Source organism: Oncorhynchus keta, chromosome 10 (genome assembly GCF_023373465.1).
Source record: "Oncorhynchus keta strain PuntledgeMale-10-30-2019 chromosome 10, Oket_V2, whole genome shotgun sequence".
Lineage (NCBI taxonomy): Eukaryota > Metazoa > Chordata > Actinopteri > Salmoniformes > Salmonidae > Oncorhynchus > Oncorhynchus keta.
In genome coordinates, this window is record NC_068430.1 from 54310728 (window position 1) to 54331854 (window position 21127).

Consider the following 21127-nt stretch of genomic DNA (forward strand, 5'->3'; position numbering starts at 1 on the left):
GGACAGTAGTCACTTTCAACAGCTGCCGTGCCATAGGTGTCCTTCATTTTATAATGGTCAAGTTCAAGGGTTCAGATGAATGACCTGTATGGTTGACATTATCTTTTCAATATTTTACTGCAGTGGGCTAAAGCAGGGTTTACACAACAACCTGGTCTCATAGTTTCAAGTCGGGATATGACGTAATGTGGATGAACATCAAATTTTTACCCATTAATTCCGCGTGGTTACCGGGTTCATTCCGCATGGCTACAGGGTTTAAACAGAAACAACTCAAAGGGTTAAGTTTAGGTATTCATTCCAAGTGATTAAGGTTAGGGCTATGGTTTAGGGAAAGTATAAAACAAAATACTTTTTAAAAAAGTGCTGTTTCCATTTAGTATCAAATACTCTCCCTGCTTGCAAGAAAATTGAGAGCTACTGTGGCACAGTGGTCGGTCTAAACAGCATGCTCTGGCTGTCAGTGTTGTGAGGTCAGTGCCAATCATGCCACATATTTCTTTTTTTTGTGGGGGGGGTGAGCGCCGAGGGTGGCATATATCGATGTCATCAGGACCTTCTCAAACGTCCGAAATCAACATGTGTTTCTGGTGACCAGGCTGCACATAGTGTTTCTTGGTAGTCTTTAAGGACCAACTCCTCCCCAGCCATCCTCACATACTATTTGCCCCCTCAGATTTATAGGATGCATGACACCCATGAATCAAACCCTCTGTCCCGTCCATACAGTGTATCTGTAAAAACGTAACAATAAGATCAGAGCCTGTCTGGCATGTGAGACTATGGGATTATAGGAGCTAGGTGTTGTGCTAAATCTGATGTCCCTCCATGCAAAGCATAATAGGAGCTAGGTGTTGTGCTAAATCTGATGCCCCTCCATGCAAAGCATAATAGGAGCTAGGTGTTGTGCTAAATCTGATGCCCCTCCATGCAAAGCATAATAGGAGCTAGGTGTTGTGCTAAAACTGATGCCCCTCCAGGCAAAGCATAATAGGGACTAGGTGTTGTGCTAAAACTGATGCCCCTCCAGGCAAAGCATAATAGGAGCTAGGTGTTGTGCTAATTATGGTACCCCTACTTCTACAGGACTTCCTGGGCCAGATGTTCTGCACTCTGGGGGAGATCATCGGATCCACAGGCAGTCGGCTGGAGAGAACCCTCTCGTAAGTCTACCAATATGTCTATCAAATATCTATCTGTGTATCTGCTGTGTAATAGCATGCATCAAAACACGATCTGCTACTGTACGCCTCCGCATTTGACAGGCTTCCAGAATCTCACAATGTTCGCATTGCCTCGTAGATTGCGAAAAACAAGAACACAATCGTTGGTGTGTCTAAGCCCGGAGGCTTCCACTGTACAACAGGCATGGAACTGGAGATGAATCTATCATCAAAACTCCAGCTGAGAAGGATTGTAATTTTACGAGAGCTTGAGGCAATAACACATGCTATGGCGGTAACTAGACCTGTCTGGAAGGTCAGGTGGGTTAGGGTTTGCTCAATCAAGCACAGCTACACTCTTTAAAAAAAAGGTGCTATCTAGAACCTAAAATGGTTATTTGGCTGTCCCCTTACACAGAACCCAAATCGTCTGGGTGCGTGCGCCATCGTGCATAAATGTATTTTGTCCCCCCACACCAAACACGATCACGACACGCAGGTTAAAATATCAAAACAAACTCTGAACCAATTATATTAATTTGGTGACAAGTCGAAAAGCCTTACACATTTATGGCAATTTAGCTAGCTAGCTTGCACTTGCTAGCTAATTTGTCCCATTTAGCTAGCTTGCTGTTACTAGCTAATTTGTCCTGGGATGTAAACATTGAGTTGTTATTTTACATGAAATGCACAAGGTCCTCTACTTCACCAATTAATCTACACATAAAACCAAATCGTTTCTAGTCATCTCTCCTCCTTCCAGGTTTTTTCTTGTCTTGACTTTATATTATCATTGGCAACTTTCATAAATTAGGTGCATTACCACCACTGACCTCGTTCGTCTTCAGTCACCCACGTGGGTACCTGCTTCTATAAACAAATGAGGAGGTGCGAGAGGCAGAACTTGCAGCGCGATCTGCGTCAGAAATAGAACTGACTTCTATTTTAGCCCTTGGCAACGCAGACGCTCGTTGGCGAGCGCGAGCAGTGCGGGTGCAATAATTTAATAATATAGATTTCTATATTATTCACGCGACGCGAGTGGTGTAGTTAGCCTGTTAGCAGGACCCTTTGAATAAACTTTCCAGAGAGGGTTCTACATGGAACCCAAAGGGGTTCTATGTGGAACCAAAAAGGTTCTCATATGGGGTCAACCGAAGAACACTTTTGGAAACCTTATATCTAAGTGTAAGGTATTTAAAATGATTTAAATTATATTTGAACCCATGTCAGTCGCACAACACTGGCCCAGTGAATCACCTAATACATGTGTTCCTCTGTAGCTCAGTTGGTAGAGCATTGCTTGATTCCCGGGACCACCCATACGTAAAAAATCTATGCACACATGACTATGTCGCTTTGGATGAAAGCTTCTGCTAAAATGGCATATATTATTTTATATGTAATAGACTCAGGATGGAATTGGGCCCTTTTCAATTCAATAGCCAAGGTTTTGAGAACTCCAAAATTGAATTTGCAAGGAAACAATTACAACATTTTATATATCCGGGAAAACACAACTGACCAGCTTTGATTGAATGCGTCTCTGTCTCTCTGCCTCTCTCGCTCTCTTGCTCTTTCTCTCTCTCTCTTGCTCTCTGTGTTTGGTGTACGTAGCAGACAACAGCACAATGCCATAAAGCACAAACTCCGAGGTCCTATTCCCACTAAGAGATATGAAGGAAGAGTCTGAGAAGCGGGGTGGCGAAAGAGAATGCTACTTTTCAATTAACATTACATCCTTGCCTTAACCTTTCACTGTGGCTGGCAAAGCAACATTCTTGGTCTGCAGCTCAAATTTACCATAAATACCACAGTAGCCACTACTAGCCAGTAAGCACAAACTTTTCAACAATGACAGAAACTTTTCTTCTAAAATATATTACACTCTTGAATAATGTAACAATGCACAAGCATGTATGTGCAGACAATTAAAGTGTTTATTTTCTCATCTGTAGGCTACGCTTATTACATTTGAGCTTTAAGACAAAAGCACAGAGTTGCTATGATGGTTCTTCCTTTAAAAGTTACGAGCTTATGCCGCCACCATTAGTGGTAGATGATGACATTCTGTCATTGCACCACACTATCACAAGGGGGCGTTAGAATGCTGATCTATCGGTAGTCTAAACTGTGGCACAAATTTGCTATCTTTTTGTAAATTAATGGAGGCGTTTTTTTTTTTGAGTCTCACTTCTCTGGCACTAGCGTCCTGCGTCAGGCAACAACAACAAATAACTGTTGGTGGTCCTGGAGTTAAGAGATTGGGTAAATACAATGGGGGAATTACACTTGACATGTGGTTTTAGTTTCTCTCCCTCTAAAAACAGAGATAAATCATTGGAAATAACAAATTGGCTTTATTTACAAATTAGTAAGAATGTCTCACCCCATGTTCAAGAATGGTCTTTTTCACTTTATCCATATTACAATCGCTCACATTCGGTTATTTGAAAACGAAATCATCTCCAAAATATTGTTATTTTTTTAAACAAGCTATAGAAAGTTGGTTGCAATTTCAGTTGAATCCACCAGAAAAGACAGAACAAATAATACAACAAATATTGTGGTTAAACTCAAATATACTAATTGATTAAAAAAATCTTTATCAGTTGGAACCTTTATCAAGTGGAAGGGGGAAAAGTAAAGAACTTGTCTGTCAGCACTTCATTAAAGACCAAAATTGGTTAAAGCAAATTGTGATAAATAAAAATATATATCAGTTTCATTTAAGGACCAAAAAATGGACAGCTGTGCCATATAAATTGCAAAATGTTTGGGAAGAGATTTTCAATGTACCGATTCCATGGCACATGGTTTATGAACTGACACACACTTTTCTGTTCCTCCTGAAAGCCCTAATCTGCTTACTTAAATGAATAGAGATCCTGGTCATGGTGCTACAGTATGTTATTACAGCATAATCAAAGTGACGACAATCAGCAATCTGCTGTATACTTATGGCCTATTGTAACCTGGAGTCACACCTTTCCAGTACTCCTCACCCTGCCTCAAATTCCACTCTTAATAATACAGTTAGCATTAAAAAACGATGCATGTTAACTGCTGACTGCATGATTGCATCATCCTAGCTAGCTAATGTTAGCTATCTAGCTAGGCTGCTCTGAAGATAGCTGTCGAAAAACCCTTATCCATTACATTCGCCCACATTTGGCGACAATTCCGACGCTGTGTTTTAACGGTTTTAAATGGCCCCTTATTTTTCATGTCAGTGAGAATGAATTATTTAAAAATAAATTCTGTTTTGCACAGATCCATACACTGTGTGTGCCTTCAGTTGACAAACTACACTTCCTCCCCAGTTAGCTTACAAACAGGTATTTGGAGCACGCTAGATTGCTAGTTAGCACAGGTGGTGACATATGTCTTCCTTATGTCTTACGCAAACAAGCTGATATGAAAGATACATTTATTATGTTTCCAAAACAGTACCACAATGATGTGTGTTAATGTTTAGAGCAAGCATCAGGGCTCTTAACAAAACTCCCCCGGTCAGAAGATACTTTCGTAAAAAAGCTCTAGTAGTTAGCGTCTATGAAGCTAACTTTAGTATTTTTGTTAGCTGCTATAGATTGGATCATTCTAGATAGTTTTATAGGATGACTAAACTGTGTGTTTGCGCTCTCATGAGGCAGGCAACGAGGCAGGCAGGGTTTTCCACTAGATAACACAGCCACAAAGTCAGATTCCACAGACTGGAGAGGAGTGAGGGCGATGAAAGAAACCAAGTGCAGAGTGCATTCAAACAACAAGGTGCTGAGGCATCCTGATAGAGTTGTTGAGAGGTGTGGTTAATGAGGCTCTGTTGCCTGTAGCTAGGAGCCCACTGTAACTGACAAGTGAATGCAACTGAGAATTACCGTGTAAAATCCCAGGCTCAGGGTTGTATTCACCTGAGAAAAGAGGCAAACGGGCTGAAATGTAAGAAAATACACGCCTGCTTTCTTTTCCATAGCAAAACGTTTTTCTACATTTTTCTATGGAGTGAACTAATGAATATGTCTGGTAAAAGCGTTTGTTTCTGCTGCTTTGAAAGTGTTGTGGCAGCGCCACACCAGATTGAAAAGTACTGGGGCAAATGCTGTCTTGCCACACATTTTCTGTCAGTTCTGGCTCTATGTCACTATGTTGGGAGATAACTAGCAAATACTGGTTGACTGGTGCTGACAAAGAGTGTTTGACTGTGTGTGTGTGTGTGTGTGTGTGTCCTACCATGCAAAGACTCACACTCCCATGGAGTGAGATGATAAGAGGGACCAAGGCAGAGAGAGAGAGAGGTATTGATCACAGTAGAGACCACACTACACCACACCTCAATGGCAGCAACACACGTGCACACGCACACACACACACACACACACACACACACACACACACACACACACACACACACACACACACACACACACACACACACACACACACACACACACACACACACACACACACACACACACACACACACACACACACACACACACAAAACACATTATTATTCCTCTGACTTGATGTGCATGTTTCTATGGCAACTGAGAGTGCATAATGTCTCCTTCTGTCTCTATCACCAACATTTCAGTCGGGATAAACTGTTTCATCTTTTCCATTCTGTTCTCTAAAATGGCATCAGACAGTGCGATTATCTGCTTTCAGATCTCAAGTAAAGGGACAAAGAGAGCCTGGTGGTATTCAAAGGCAGGGGATTACTAGGGGAACCCACCACCACTGCCATACGCCAGCATAACTCCTCACAATAACAGGGCAAACATTCAGCCATTTCAACCCACAGGACCACCAACAGTATGTCTATTAAATGTGTACATAGCTGTAGCGTGTTGTCAACCCCCTGCCGACTTTGACCGAAGTGCTTGCTGCTCTCCAAAAATCGAATCATCATCTCTGCACACACGCACAAACACAATATAGGATTTCTGGTTTGTGCGTGGTTACTAGACTTCAGAGAACAACTCCCCCCGTGTGAATATGTTATGGTTATTAATGCCTCTGTGAGTGCAATCATGTCTCAGGTATGCTTGATGTTGATAAAGCCATAGTGCATATTATGTCTCTTGTAACCAGTCACAGCACGAGCTTTGGGGGGATTGACGGGAACATGCACACTCAGTGTACCAGGTGGTCATTAGTGTAATTTATGTTGGACCTGTGAGATTTAAGCCACAAACAAACAGACCACACCGTGTTTCATCCTTAATTTATCTCCACCCCTTCAAGTTTAACATACACACTATAGAAAAAAGAAAGGTCTCCCTCTGCCTTCCCCATTAGAAATTCAAATAGGTTTGAATATGTTAAGACGGTATCAAGGCCGTATTTGTAGTTACTCATTACACTTGTGTAAGTCAGGAGTTCCTCATTCTTTCCCAGTGTCACCACGTGGCCCTTTTGGGTGTATATCGTGGCTCCTCCCTCTCTCATTCTCTCTCCCACCCCAGCTTTTACAACATAAATTCCTAGTAGAAACTCTTTTCACTGCCATGGAGTATTGAGTGAGAGAGCATATGGAGAACAAAAGGCATTCTTCTTGCCAAAACTCATAATCCTCCAAATTTGAGAATTAAACAGTATTTATATTTTTGAGAATGTTGGAGTGGTTTGTGGACACTTAAGGGACAGTCATGTCGAGGTTGTTTCATTTGGTGATCTCATGAAGGACCGGATACACACATTACTGTCTTTGGTTGTGTACACTTCTCAATTATAGGGTTTGCATCTGATGGTTGTATAAAATATATGGTTGAATATGAAACTATTTGTGAGAAGATGTAATGTGATGTTGGCCTTGTTTAGAAATAAGGTTTTAACTAGTCAGTGGCCACTCCCCCGTGAGCCATGACATTACATCAGGCATCATGGAACCGACCCCTTCTTCCACAGAGTATAAAACCACTTGTGACAAAATTTACATTAGACCAGAAAATATGGAGCTGTCGCTACATGTTGAAATGTTAGGCAATTTAAACCAGAGTCAAGATACTGCTGGGACAGGGTCCCCACATTGAAATGGCTACTCCTCTAGACAAAAACATGCCAGGTGATGCTGTTGTGTGAAGTGGTTCAAACTACTCTAGGGACCAGAAAACATGGAAGCTGTCGCTACATGTTGAAATGGTTGGCAACTCTACTCAAAGACAAGACGAGAGAACGTGGAGATCATTCCCACATTGAAATGGCTAAGAAATCTACAAACTAAAGAACAATTATTCAGTTCTGTTTAAATACTTTAGTCTGGTAAACACATCCGATCTAAGAACATTTCTGAATGGTACTCTGAAATCTTAATTATAACAACCTACAACTCCAACAGACTTTGATCTCTAGTGGACAAACCAGAGGCTTTTGGTTGACTGACTATCCAGCAGACAGACCGGTGATCGCAGAGAGGGACAACAAAGGCGTACTCTCGTAAATATGTAAATTGCAATTGATTTTCAAATACACGGCTGTTCATGTTAAAAGTATTAGCATTTCATGTGTAGTTATCGACTGTATTACAGTGAATCCTCTCTGAGTTTCCCGCTCTTGAACGGTCCCCACCCCTTTCCTTTGTCTACCAAGCCGTCATATCGGCTTAGCCCACTAGGGACTTTTCAGTGTATCATGTCAGTAACCGATGTATGACCTAATTGTATATTGCTGATTCATGATTTATGAAAGGGTTCATGAAGATATCCAAGGGTTTGCGACGTTGAGGTAATAGTACATTAATAGAAGATTGTGATCTGTGAAAATAATAAAATATCTGAAGAGTTACATTCTGGAAATTGAAACTGTACAAACATTTTTCCGTGGTGCCCCGACTTCCTAGTTAATTACTATTCCGTGATTCGTTGAATTACGGAATAATTACACATAGAGAAATGATTTGATAACAAACCGTCTTCACATTCAAAGATAGTCAACACTACAACACCAGATATGATGGAAAGACTTGGGGAAGAATCTTCAAGCCCCACAGCTGTACAGTAATTAACTTCCCATCTTCCAAGCATTGGATAAAACAGAGACTCTGGGGAAACGTAATAACTGACAACACAAAGCAAGGCTGCAAAGCTCCATAAACCACAGCCATCAAAGACAAGCTTATGCCAGTGCCATGCAAGCTGCACAACAGCACCAAAGTTCAATATCAAAACCTTCACAAATTAATTTTAAGTTAATTTGAAGGAAAGCAACACCCATTCACACGCACACAGATGATGAAATATTTAAAGGCCAAATGTAGAGCGACTCTTGATGTTCCTCTGTTGTTCCTTTCGTTCCACTCAGTACAGTACAGCAAACTGGCATGGCCTCAGAGCTTTGATCAATCCAACACTCACCAACCCACAAGTTAACAGACCTGAGTTTGTCTCTCTCTCTCTCTCTCCCTCATTATAAAGCCTATGAACTATAGTGGCCCTCCCTGCGCTCTTTGTTTCAATGGGTTTCTGATTAACAAATTTGAGTTTGTGTGGTTTTGATTCTGAAAAAAATTCAATCAAAATCTTAATCTCAAAGTGTGAAATGTGAGTCTTTGAAGTACCGGTGAGTTTTTGGCATTGTGGCAGGTTGGTGGGTTTTGATCTGACAGGCAGCGTCTCTGCAATGTGTGTGTGTAGGCTTTATGCTGCTACTCTGGGTTTGTATTTATTTTCAGTGCTGGGTTCAAATACTATTCGAAATCTCCCAAATACTTTGAGCGCTTGCTTTAGCCTGCCTAGAGTGCCAGGTGGGTGGGGCTCACGCTTTTGGGATTTTTCTATTGGCTCTTTTGCAACAGACAAGCTCAATCAAGCCAAGCTAAAGTATTTTAAATGATTTAAAATAGTATTTGAACCCAGGTCTGTTTATTTTCAGTGTAGTTCTGGCGGAACTGCATGCATTGCGCTGGCTGGGTTGCTATGGAGAGGAGACTTTTGTTCCTGTGTGGGTGACTTTGGGTGGTGAAGCACATTAGTTGGAGATGGTTCTGCTTTAACAATCCGTGGGCTGTTTGCTGTGTGTGGCGGTCAGATCTGGTTTTAAACAGGATCTGAAGTCTTTCAAATTGCTTTGAGCATCAGCTCGGGTCTGCTCATAGTGCCAGATTGGCACGGTTAACATGTTTTCTGACTATTTCAAACTTTCTCTTGCATCAGGCAAGTTCAATCGAGAGCCGCATAGTATTTTTGAAAGATCTCAAATACTGTTGTATTTGGAGGACTGCATGGTGGCAGGTGACACACCAATGTCATTGGGCAAGTCAAGTCAAGTTTGATTTAATTGGTCCATGGTAAACTCCTTGAGTGTGGGGGAACTGTTTCTGTGTTGACCTGACACTTGAACCTCATTATAGAGACCTTTTTGATGTAGAGGTCCACCTCTTCACCTGTTCACTCTCCCTTGTTAAATGCAATCATGAAAGCTTCCTCCATTTAGTAAAGTATGCTTTTAGTAGGTGGATGAACTGTCTATTAAAAGCTCGAAAGTCAATCCTTCTATACAATCACTAAAACAGCAGGGGAACTGTGCTACTATTCTGTTCATTGGCAGCAGTATAGAGATGTGGGAGGTAAGAGGTATTGTTTGCCACAATGGATTATTGGCAATAATTAGATACTTATACCTTAACGTACTTACTGACATTTTAGAATTGCCGAATAAATGACAAAACCCTTTCTCCTATTGTCTGTCTCTATCTCTCTCTCTCGTTGTCTCACTTACACACACACACTTATTTGCCCATTCATTTTAATAACGGAGTCTTTGCACAGGTCAGTATGGTGCCGTGCATCCCTACACATTATTTATTATCCTCTATATAATTAAATATCCCATGGCCAAGAGGATTGTCTCACGTTCCCCAAATGAATTAAATCAGAGCAAATACCAATTTAAAAGGAGGAACAACCTGCCAACATTGTTTATTGAGATGTATGAGCTGCTAGCAGCCAGTTAAAGTAGCTGCTGAGGAAGGTGACCGCGATTCATTTGCCAACCATATTCATTCCTTCCACACAGTCCATCGCTTCCCAAGTGTCTCCCCTCTCCAGCTCCCCTCGATGAAAACGCAAGTAATGTTAACAGCACTTGGCATAAATATTTCCAGATTGAATATTAAACACAGTGTCTCTCAAGTTTCTCCCTTCCCCTAAACAAAAACACAGGTGAAGTTAACATTGCTTATAAGCACTTGGTATGTCAACTTGGTGTAAAAGATCTCAAAGATTGAATGTTAAAATAAAATGCCATATTTCTCTTTTGTCAGGTACACTTGATCGATGTTGCTCTGTCCTTGTCCCCCCAACCCATTTCTTCACAAAAGTTACTGCGCAAGCGCGCGCACACATAGCTCTTAAATTCCACTGTAATTATGTTCCACTCCACATCTCCAGCACCTCTTGCCCTGATAAGATTCAGATTAAAACCCTTGCGCTGCTTGTATGTCCTCCCACTTCCCATTCTCGATCCCTTTCTGGCGTATCTCCATGTCTAAAAATATTTCTTCACTGGTTTAATATTACTTATTTCAATCCAATTCTTAAGACTGCCACTCATACCAGGCCACAACAGACAGACGGACCACTGTACTGTACAGTGATGAACCCGTAATTGTCCCCCATGATGAAATCAAGGGGGGACTATGGATCTGTCTCTGTCCTTAGTCACACGCGATATCTCAGACACCACTCGCCCCGATTCTGATGAAACTTGAGCGAATGATGCGTCTTGCCATAGAGATCCAGCATTTTCAATACTCTGATTGGCCCAAGGGGGGCGCTAAAGTGATCAACTGAAATTCCCAACTTCTGTCCTGTTTGCGCTACAGTCATGACATTTTGTACATACAATATATGCATGTCCTCATAAGCAACATGTGTCCCATAAGGCCATTCACTAAGCCTCGATTCAGGTTTTATGTAGCAAAATTTGAAATAGTGTTTTTTTTACATTGGATAAAAGTAGAGACTCAGAGCTAGGAAATGGTATATCATATACTGCAGTTGAAGAAGAATGGGAAAGTAATTCTGCTTTGAAAGTTGATTAACTTCTAATCCCACTTTTGTCAAAATGGCCTACTGGAGAGCTCTTCTTTGTGTACAGCCATTCAGCATTGTTCAACCCTCTTATGCCTTAGCCTCACCCATCTCTTTAAGGATTCACATGTGAGGCCATGTAGTAAAAACACACGCTTTATCTAAGTTGTCACATGCACAGGATAGAGAACGTATAAAAGGTACACTGAAATGGTTACTTGCATAGTAGCAATATCAAAAACAGAAAGTGTCCAGATAAAAATATTTCATAATTATTAGATGACGCTTACCTGACACACTTGTCTAAATTGATTGGTCATGGAATACAAATTACCCCCCAGCCACTTCTAGCTAAGCGGATGGGTCACTATTTGTCTAAACATGTACACATGTTCATGAAATACAATAGATGGCTGTGATCACCCCCAGACACACCTGGCTAATTTGATGGTCATGTAATAATCTGGCCAAAGTGGAGTCTTTGTTTTGACGTAGCTAGCTAGTTAAACAATGCACCGGCATAATCCCAACTCATACTACTACCAATACAAACATTGTCATAGCTGTAGTGTGAATCTGCAGATAGCTAGGTAGCCAACAAACTAGGTTCAATTAGTAGAAAGGGGAGGAAGGGAAGTGCTACTAAGGTACACAATAGTACATGTTGGTAGACAGAAGGTGCGCTTTGGTAAAAGGGGTGAATTGGTCATCAAAAAGAAAGGAGGACCAAGGCACTCTTCATATAATTAATTAAAATGCCCTTATTTGTATGGCATGTTCAATAGAAGCAAAGTTTTAAAAATCCAACACGTTTCGGCTGCATGGCCTTCGTCAGGGAGTACAAAGAAATAATACAATGTCCTCTTTTGAACAGCTTTTCCAATTAGCCCTAATTTGAAGAGGGAGTGGTATAGGTTCAATGTTTGCTAGCTAACATTAGGCTAGAACTAGCCATGGAAATGGGTTTCTGATTCAAATAATATTACTCCATATATCATACACGTAACATTAACTAGCGAGCCAGCAGGCTAACGTTCACTAGCTAACTAACAGTATGCTTTAAATTGCAATAAAAATGACTTTCTGACGAAATTAGAAACGTATATTTGAAATTGTATCTAGATTCTTACCGGGCGTCAATGTTGTTGAGAAAAGTAGCAAAACTTAGTTAGTTCTCGATGGCTAACGTTATAACTTTAAAAAAATGCGCAGTAGAAAGGACTATCAACACATACTGAACAGCTCACATTACAGACAGAAGCCTGCTACATGGCAGACCAATCCAAACTCATCTCCCAGCATGTCCAGCCCATTGTTTTATTTTCTCTCTGTTCTTCAGTCTCTATTTGTTGTTTTATCTATCAGAAGAAGAAATGTGTTCTGGGCAGTGTTCTAGAATACATATGTTAAAATTATGCAGCTGAGAGGATGTCCATTGGATTCAGACTGAAGATCTTGAATTTCGACAGACTTGTTTCTTAAAATTCAGTAACATGCATGAGCCAAGGAAGGCACTCCTTTTGGAATGAATATTTAACCCAGGGAGCAGAAAATAGTTTAAATAACGTCAAAATGACATTCTGACATCATTTCAACCACTTTCTGGTTGTAATGACGTTGTATGAACATTGTTTCTCCCGCTGGTAAATGTATTTATTGAGTTTATGAAATGGCACATCATAGGGCACTTTCTAAACCCTTAAAACACCTTTTATATCTTTTCAATTAGATATTGTCCTTCTTTTTCCCCCTCCCGTACCACCTGCAAGGAGATTCTTGGCATTTGAGGCCCAGCTCTGCATAAACATTAAATGTAATTTCCACTGTGGGGTGTTTGATCTTTGTCCAAATAGATAATTAGCTTGACATGTCTTTCGTGTGCCACCCACGGTCTCCCTGTTGCCCTCATGCCAATAGGATGTTGGGAAACGTGGAAGCTTATCAAATTCAGCCAGGCATGCTCCCTGTGTACTGGCATTGGTGACGAGAGGTCCTGAGGTTAGTGTTTTTTATTGGCTGAAATATATTTATAGCCTCATATCCCCCCCGGATATAAGCATAATTTATTTACTGTCTAGGACTAAGGCAGGATGAACATACTTTTTCTACAATTTTTGGTGTTGTCTTTCCCAAACAGATAATGTATGTTGCTTGTCATCCCTTGACCCAAATATTCACTGTGGCTTTTTAGATATGATAATGACATGATAATGTCTATAAGGTGGATAATGCACCTGATGTAGGAGATGTAGGTTACAGCTCTAAATACTGCATCTACAAGTGGCTTAGCATGCAAATGTGGCCAGTCGATTCAGAGTGCTCAGGGGGGGTGTTTACCAGTAAACTACAATAACTTTTGTAATTTCAAATGTTTTAGTGGCCTATTTGGGGTACTTGAGATTACCACCAGCGTCTGTATTTATCTCTGGCCCTTCTGTGTTGCCTTATCACATCTAAAATATATAAAATAATAAAATAAGATGATTTTAGAATAAAAATAGAATGACAAAGTTGTAAAATAAGATCCTAAATATAAACTATCAAGTGAGTGAATAGCATTGGTGTTTAATATAAGGGAATCAGCATGAAATATATTTGAAAAAATGACACACTTCATTTATTTTTTTACTATGTCTTTTTGTAAATGTCGTAAATGTTGTGCCGCTAAACTGATGACAGTTGTGAAAAAATACAATAGTTAGAAAAGTGGCAGAGCTAACTGAGAATAATGTCAACAATGATTAGAATCTTTTGTCATTAATTAGGCTTAAACCATATAATCTATTTAATAGAGGAATACCTAGGATAGGATAAAGTAATCCTTCTCACCCCCCTTAAAAGATTTAGATGCACTATTGTAAAGTGGCTGTTCCACTGGAAGTCATAAGGTGAATGCACCAATTTGTAAGTCGCTCTGGATAAGAGCGTCTGCTAAATGACTTAAATGTAAATGTAAATAAACTCATGGACAATATGGACAGATATATATATATATATATAATTATATTAATATATTTTTTTCAAAGTTATTGAAGCATAAATTACCAAAGTTACCATAGATTTCCTGTTAATTACCAAAATTACTGAATATCCTGGTAACTTGCAACCCTAGGGCCGACTAGCTCAAAGAAAAGGTGAGTGTTGGATCAGAGAAAGAGAGGTAAGAAAAGGGTGTGGGTGGAGTATAGGGAAAGAAGGAGAGAGACAAAAGACAGAACTAAATAAAGAAAACGCTGTTGGGGTTTTGAGTGCCTTCTATGCTAATTGACTTGCCTTGTTACCGCGTTTCTCCTTCTCGTACCCTGGGGCTCTCATTCTCACCCACGGCAAGACAAAGTAGACATGTTGTGCCAAGTGGAAAGCTCTTGATTACAGTGTGCGGCAGTCCACAGATAGCACAGACATATGCTGCTGTTTTTTTTACCGTTGCTTTATATTTTGGCAGGAGGTTGCTCTTCGTGGAAAGTAGTCAAAACATGTAAGTGAGTCATGCTTGCTCACCATGACTAAGACAGTATGTTGTTGATAATAACAGTTTATCTGGCAATCTCATTTGTGACAAATATCCAACATACTGTTATTTCCACATTTCTCTGAAGGAGTTTGACCACACAACATTTTTGTCTGAGGAAGAGAATTGATCACAACTCACAAGTGAGTTACAGTCTAACACTACCCCCGCTCGAGCTGACTTCTGTCTCTGTAAAGATAATGTAACGTTATGACTATAGCTACTGTTCCCTGAAGGAGGGAAACAAGATACAACATACTATGGGGAGTCTCACTCTCATGACTTCCGTTGAAAGATCTACAATCACGCCTGACAAAGGCCAATGAAATTTGCACCTCCATGGAAGCCCCATCTTCCACAGGTGATAAGCTGAGGCTCGGATTTATTCCTTCAATTTAATACCACTCTTCACCGAGCCCAGGAACAGGTGTTGTATCTTGTTTCCCTCCTTCAGGGAACAGTAGTTATAGTCATAACGTTTACGTTCCCTTTCAGTTAGTAAACGTTGGGACAACATACTATGGGGAAATATAATCACGCCGCAAGCCAACCCCAACGGATACTAAATGAAATGGCTCATGGCAGACCACCCAGACCTAACTCCGCCAGATGCAGAAGTCTGGGTATGGCGCATATGGCGCACTGCCTACTGAGTTTCCCCTATCTCAACCGTAAGCACACTGTGTGCTATACTGGGAGCAGTAACATCAAAGCGATAAAACCTCACAGATGCCCAACTCGCTGCACCACATATCTCCTATAGTCAACCCTTTAGACAACGCCCAAGACGCTGCCAGACCCCTAGTGGAGTGGGTGCCTACACTTCTAGGTAACCCTGGAACCTCGCTGCTATATGCCAGGAAGATAGCCTCCACAATCTAGTGGGAGAGACCCTAATTAGAGAGCATTCTGCCACAACCTGGATTAGCAAAACAGACAAAAAGTTGGTCACATAACCAGATATCCCAGGTCCATTCAATGTGCATGCGTAAAGCTCGCATCAGACACAGGGCATGTCATCTTTGTTGCTTTTTTGAAGCAAAAGGAGAAAGCGAAATGGGAAATAGCTCAAAAGCGAAGGAGGATATAGCCATGAGTTTCAGGGAAAAGACAGTATTTGTACGCAACATCACCTTAGAGTCGCCCGGGGCGAACTACAGGAATAGTGTACGGATAACGCGTGGAGGTCCCCAACAAGTTTAGCTAAAGCCATGAGCAGGGAGGCTTTGTTAGAGAGGATCTTCAGTGCCACTGACTCCAGAGGCTCAAAGGGGGCTGCAAAACCAGTGGTAAGTCCCATGTGGGTGCAATAGGTTTAGAGACTGGTACGAGATGATGTACACCTTTCAGGAACCACACCACCAGGGGGAGAGCCCCTGTGAGTTTCTGTCAATTCCCACATGACATGCTGAGACAGCAACCATGTACACTTTTAAAGTGGGGAATGTTTGAAAAGCTCCTGTAGGAACATAATGATGTCCCTCACAGAGCACTGAAAAGGAACAAGTACTTTATTTTGGAACCAGAGCTCAAATGCTTGCCACTTATACACATACAACCCTCTTGCAGAGGGCGCCCTTGCAGACTAAATGGTAGCAATAACATTTGAAGGTAAACCTCTAGCCATCGATTGGCCCTCAGGAAACAAATCTCTGGCTTCGCTTGACAAACCTGCCCGTGCGCCTGGTACAACAGGCAACAGAAGTTTCCACAAGTCCTCTCCTAAAAGGTGAATGATAATTATGAACCAAGGCTTCCTGGGCCAACGGGGAACCATAAGAATCAATGGTAAGCCCTCCCGGAGCACCCACTCCAATGGGAGCTGAATCAGAACCACTGGTGGAAACGCGGAAAGGAGTGTGTGGCCACTGGTACGCCAGAGTGTCCGTTCCCAAAAGGTCACTAGGGTCCCTCATCAAGAAAAATAGAAACTGCGTATTTTCTCGCAATGCGTAAAGATCTACCGTACATAGGCCCTGCCGAAAATTACCCATATCTGGGAGAGCCTCCACTCCTGAGAGAGAGGGTACCACCTAAATAAAATATTTCCAAAGTGAAAAGATTTGCAAACTGCTCCCCAGCAATAGAAAGCGAGTCAAGGTTAGAGAGAGATAGACTCTCTGCGTCTGTTGATGCACGCCACCACTGACATATTGGCGGTTCTGACCAGCACAAGACGGCCCGACAAAAGTAGAGGGTCCCACCACATGGAAAACCGAAGCAACCGGTTTAGGCTGCGTGATACGTCCAGATGAGTGGCCAGGTGAGTGGCTAGTACTCAGCACAGTATCAACAATAGCCCCACGGGGACATTCATTACAGATGCCATCATCCCTCAATCCCCCGGCCATCATCCCATCATCCCCCAGACACCCTCCGTGGGGAAAGAAAAGCGTGATATGCGAATGAGTCTAGCTCAAGACCCAGAAATGGAATGTGCTGAGATGGAGTCAGACAGCTCTTTTTCTGGTTTCTTATGAAGCCCAGATACTGAATATAGGACAGTAGCATGTGTGGTCCCATGTGGCTCAGTTGGTAGAGCATGGTGCTTACAATGCCAGGGTTGTGGGTTTGATTCCCACAGGGGACCAGTGCAGAAAATGTATACACTCACTACTGTATGTCACCCTGGATAAGAGCGATGCTGTGCATGTGCACCGTTGGTTGGAGCAGACTGCAAGATCCCTGTGAATTGCCACCTTGTGAGCTGGTAGAGTTTGGTTCTTCTTCCATTTCCACCAGAGTTACAAAGAAAACGCCATATCTCAGACTTGCCAATAAAAGATTAAGATGGGAAAAAGAACACAGACACGAGACAGAGGAACTCTACCTAGAAGGCCAGCATCCCGGAGTCACCTCTTCACGGTTGATGTTGAGACTGGTGTTTTGCGGCTACAATTTAATGAACCTGCCAGTTGAGAACTTGTGAGGCGTCTGTTTCTCAAACTAGACACTCTAATTAATTTTCCTCTTGCTCAGTTGCGCACCGGGGCCTCCCACTCCTCTTTCTATTCTGGTTATGGCCAGTTTGCGCTGTTCTGAAAGGAGCAGTACACAGCATTGTACGAGATCTTCAGTTTCTTGGCAATTTCTTGTATGGAATAGCCATTTCTCAAGAATGAACAATAATAGACTGATGAGTTTCAGAAGAAAGTTAGTTGTTTCTGGCCATTTTGAGCCTGTAATTGAACCCTCAAATGTTGATTTTTATTTTATTTTTATTTTATTTCACCTTTATTTAACCAGGTAGGCTAGTTGAGAACAAGTTCTCATTTACAACTGTGACCTGGCCAAGATAAAGCATAGCAGTGTGAACAGACAACACAGAGTTACACATGGAGTAAACAATTAACAAGTCAATAACACAGTAGAAAAAAAGGGGAGTCTATATACAATGTGTGCAAAAGGCATGAGGAGGTAGGCGAATAATTACAATTTTTCAGATTAACACTGGAGTGATAAATGATCAGATGGTCATGTACAGGTACATATTGTACATATTGTACATATTGGTGTGCAAAAGAGCAGAAAAGTAAATAAATAAAAACAGTGTGGGGATGAGGTAGGTGAAAATGGGTGGGCTATTTACCAATAGACTATGTACAGCTGCAGCGATCGGTTAGCTGCTCAGATAGCTGATGTTTGAAGTTGGTGAGGGAGATAAAAGTCTCCAACTTCAGCGATTTTTGCAATTCGTTCCAGTCACAGGCAGCAGAGTACTGGAGCGAAAGGCGGTCAAATGAGGTGTTGGCTTTAGGGATGATCAGTGTGATACACCTGCTGGAGCGCGTGCTACGGATGGGTGTTGCCATCGTGACCAGTGAACTGAGATAAGGCGGAGATTTACCTAGCATGGACTTGTAGATGACCTGGAGTCAGTGGGTCTGGCGACGAATATGTAGCGATGGCCAGCCGACTAGAGCATACAAGTCGCAGTGGTGGGTGGTATAAGGTGCTTTAGTGACAAAACGGATGGCACTGTGATAAACTGCATCCAGTTTGCTGAGTAGAGTGTTGGAAGCAATTTTGTAGATGACATCGCCGAAGTCGAGGATCGGTAGGATAGTCAGTTTTACTCGTAAGCTTGGCGGCATGAGTGAAGGAGGCTTTGTTGCGGAATAGAAAGCCGACTCTTGATTTGATTTTCGATTGGAGATGTTTGATATGAGTCTGGAAGGAGAGTTTGCAGTCCAGCCAGACACCTAGGTACTTATAGATGTCCACATATTCAAGGTCGGAACCATCCAGGGTGGTGATGCTCGTCGGGCATGCGGGTGCAGGCAGCGATCGATTGAAAAGCATGCATTTGGTTTTACTAGCGTTTAAGAGCAGTCGGAGGCCACGGAAGGAGTGTTGTATGGCATTGAAGCTCGTTTGGAGGTTAGATAGCACAGTGTCCAATGACCAAAGTATATAGAATGGTGTCGTCTGCGTAGAGGTGGATCAGGGAATCGCCCGCAGCAAGAGCAACATCATTGATATATACAGAGAAAACAGTCGGCCCGAGAATTGAATCCTGTGGCACCCCCATAGAGACTACCAGAGGACCGGACAGCATGCCCTCCGATTTGACACACTGAACTCTGTCTGCAAAGTAATTGGTGAACCAGGCAAGGCAGTCATCCGAAAAACCGAGGCTACTGAGTCTGCCGATAAGAATATGGTGATTGACAGAGTCGAAAGCCTTGGCAAGGTCGATGAAGACGGCTGCACAGTACTGTCTTTTATCGATGGCGGTTATGATATTGTTTAGTACCTTGAGTGTGGCTGCTTGTTGACTTGGCTTTCGAAGACCTTAGATAGGCAGGGCAGGATGGATATAGGTCTGTAACAGTTTGGGTCCAGGGTGTCTCCCCCTTTGAAGAGGGGGATGACTGCAGCAGCTTTCCAATCCTTGGGGATCTCAGACGATATGAAAGAGAGGTTGAACAGGCTGGTAATAGGGGTTGCGACAATGGCGGCGGATAGTTTCAGAAATAGAGGGTCCAGATTGTGAAGCCCAGCTGATTTATACGGGTCCAGGTTTTGCAGCTCTTTCAGAACATCTGCTATCTGGATTTGGGTAAAGGAGAACCTGGAGAGGCTTGGGCGAGGAGCTGCCGGGGAGGAGGAGCTGTTGGCCGAGGTTGGAGTAGCTAGGCGGAAGGCATGGCCAGCCGTTGAGAAATGCTTGTTGAAGTTTTCGATAATCATGGATTTATCAGTGGTGACCGTGTTACCTAGCCTCAGTGCAGTGGGCAGCTGGGAGGAGGTGCTCTTGTTCTCCATGGACTTCACAGTGTCCCAGAACTTTTTGGAGTTGGAGCTACAGGATGCAAACTTCTGCCTGAAGAAGCTGGCCTTAGCTTTCCTGACTTACTGCGTGTATTGGTTCCTGACTTCCCTGAACAGTTAGTTACATATCGCGGGGACTATTCGATGCTATTGCAGTCCGCCACAGGATGTTTTTGTGCTGGTCGAGGGCAGTCAGGTCTGGAGTGAACCAAGGGCTGTATCTGTTCTTAGTTCTGCATTTTTTTGAACGGAGCATGCTTATCTAAAATGGTGAGGAAGTTACTTTTAAAGAATGACCAGGCATCCTCAACTGACGGGATGAGGTCAATGTCCTTCCAGGATACCCGGGCCAGGTCGATTAGGAAGGCCTGCTCACAGAAGTGTTTTAGGGAGCGTTTGACAGTGATGAGGGGTGGTCGTTTGACTGCGGCTCCGTAGCGGATACAGGCAATGAGGCAGTGATCGCTGAGATCCTGGTTGAAGACAGCGGAGGTGTATTTGGAGGGCCAGTTGGTCAGGATGACGTCTATGAGGATGCCCTTGCTTACAGAGTTAGGGTTGTACCTGGTGGGTTCCTTGGTGATTTGTGTGAGATTGAGGGCATCTAGCTTAGATTGTAGGACTGCCGGGGTGTTAAGCATATCCCAGTCTAGGTCACCTAACAGAACAAACTCTGAAGCTTTTACACCTGCATTGTTTTACGTGCTTTTACACCTGCATTGTTTGCTGTTTGGGGTTTTAGGCTGGGTTTCTGTACAGCACTTTGAGATATCAGCTGATGTACAAAGGGCTATATAAATAAATTTGATTTGATTTGATTTGAAGCTAGATGGGGGGCGATCAATTCACAAATGGTGTCCAGGGCACAGCTGGGAGCTGAGGGGGGTCGGTAGCAGGCCGCAACAGTGAGAGACTTATTTCTGGAGGGAGTAATTTTCAAAATTAGTAGTTCGAACTGTTTGGGTATGGACCTGGAAAGTATGACATTACTTTGCAGGCTATCTCTGCAGTAGACTGCAACTCCTCCCCCTTTGGCAGTTCTATCTTGACGGAAGATGTTATAGTTGGGTATGGAAATCTCTGAATTTTTGGTGGCCTTCCTGAGCCAGGATTCAGACACGGCAAGGACATCAGGGTTAGCAGAA

General features: G+C 42.4%; 1 protein-coding gene across 1 annotated transcript in view; it reads left to right on the forward strand.

Moving 5' to 3' along the window:
- Nucleotides 1-21127, forward strand: part of LOC118389549 (copine-9-like) — a 178797-nt gene that overhangs the window by 73836 nt on the left and 83834 nt on the right. Inside the window, exon 7 of the mRNA XM_052527298.1 lies at nucleotides 1087-1163. Coding sequence (XP_052383258.1) covers nucleotides 1087-1163 — 77 coding nt within the window. The remainder of the gene's footprint in view (nucleotides 1-1086; nucleotides 1164-21127) is intronic.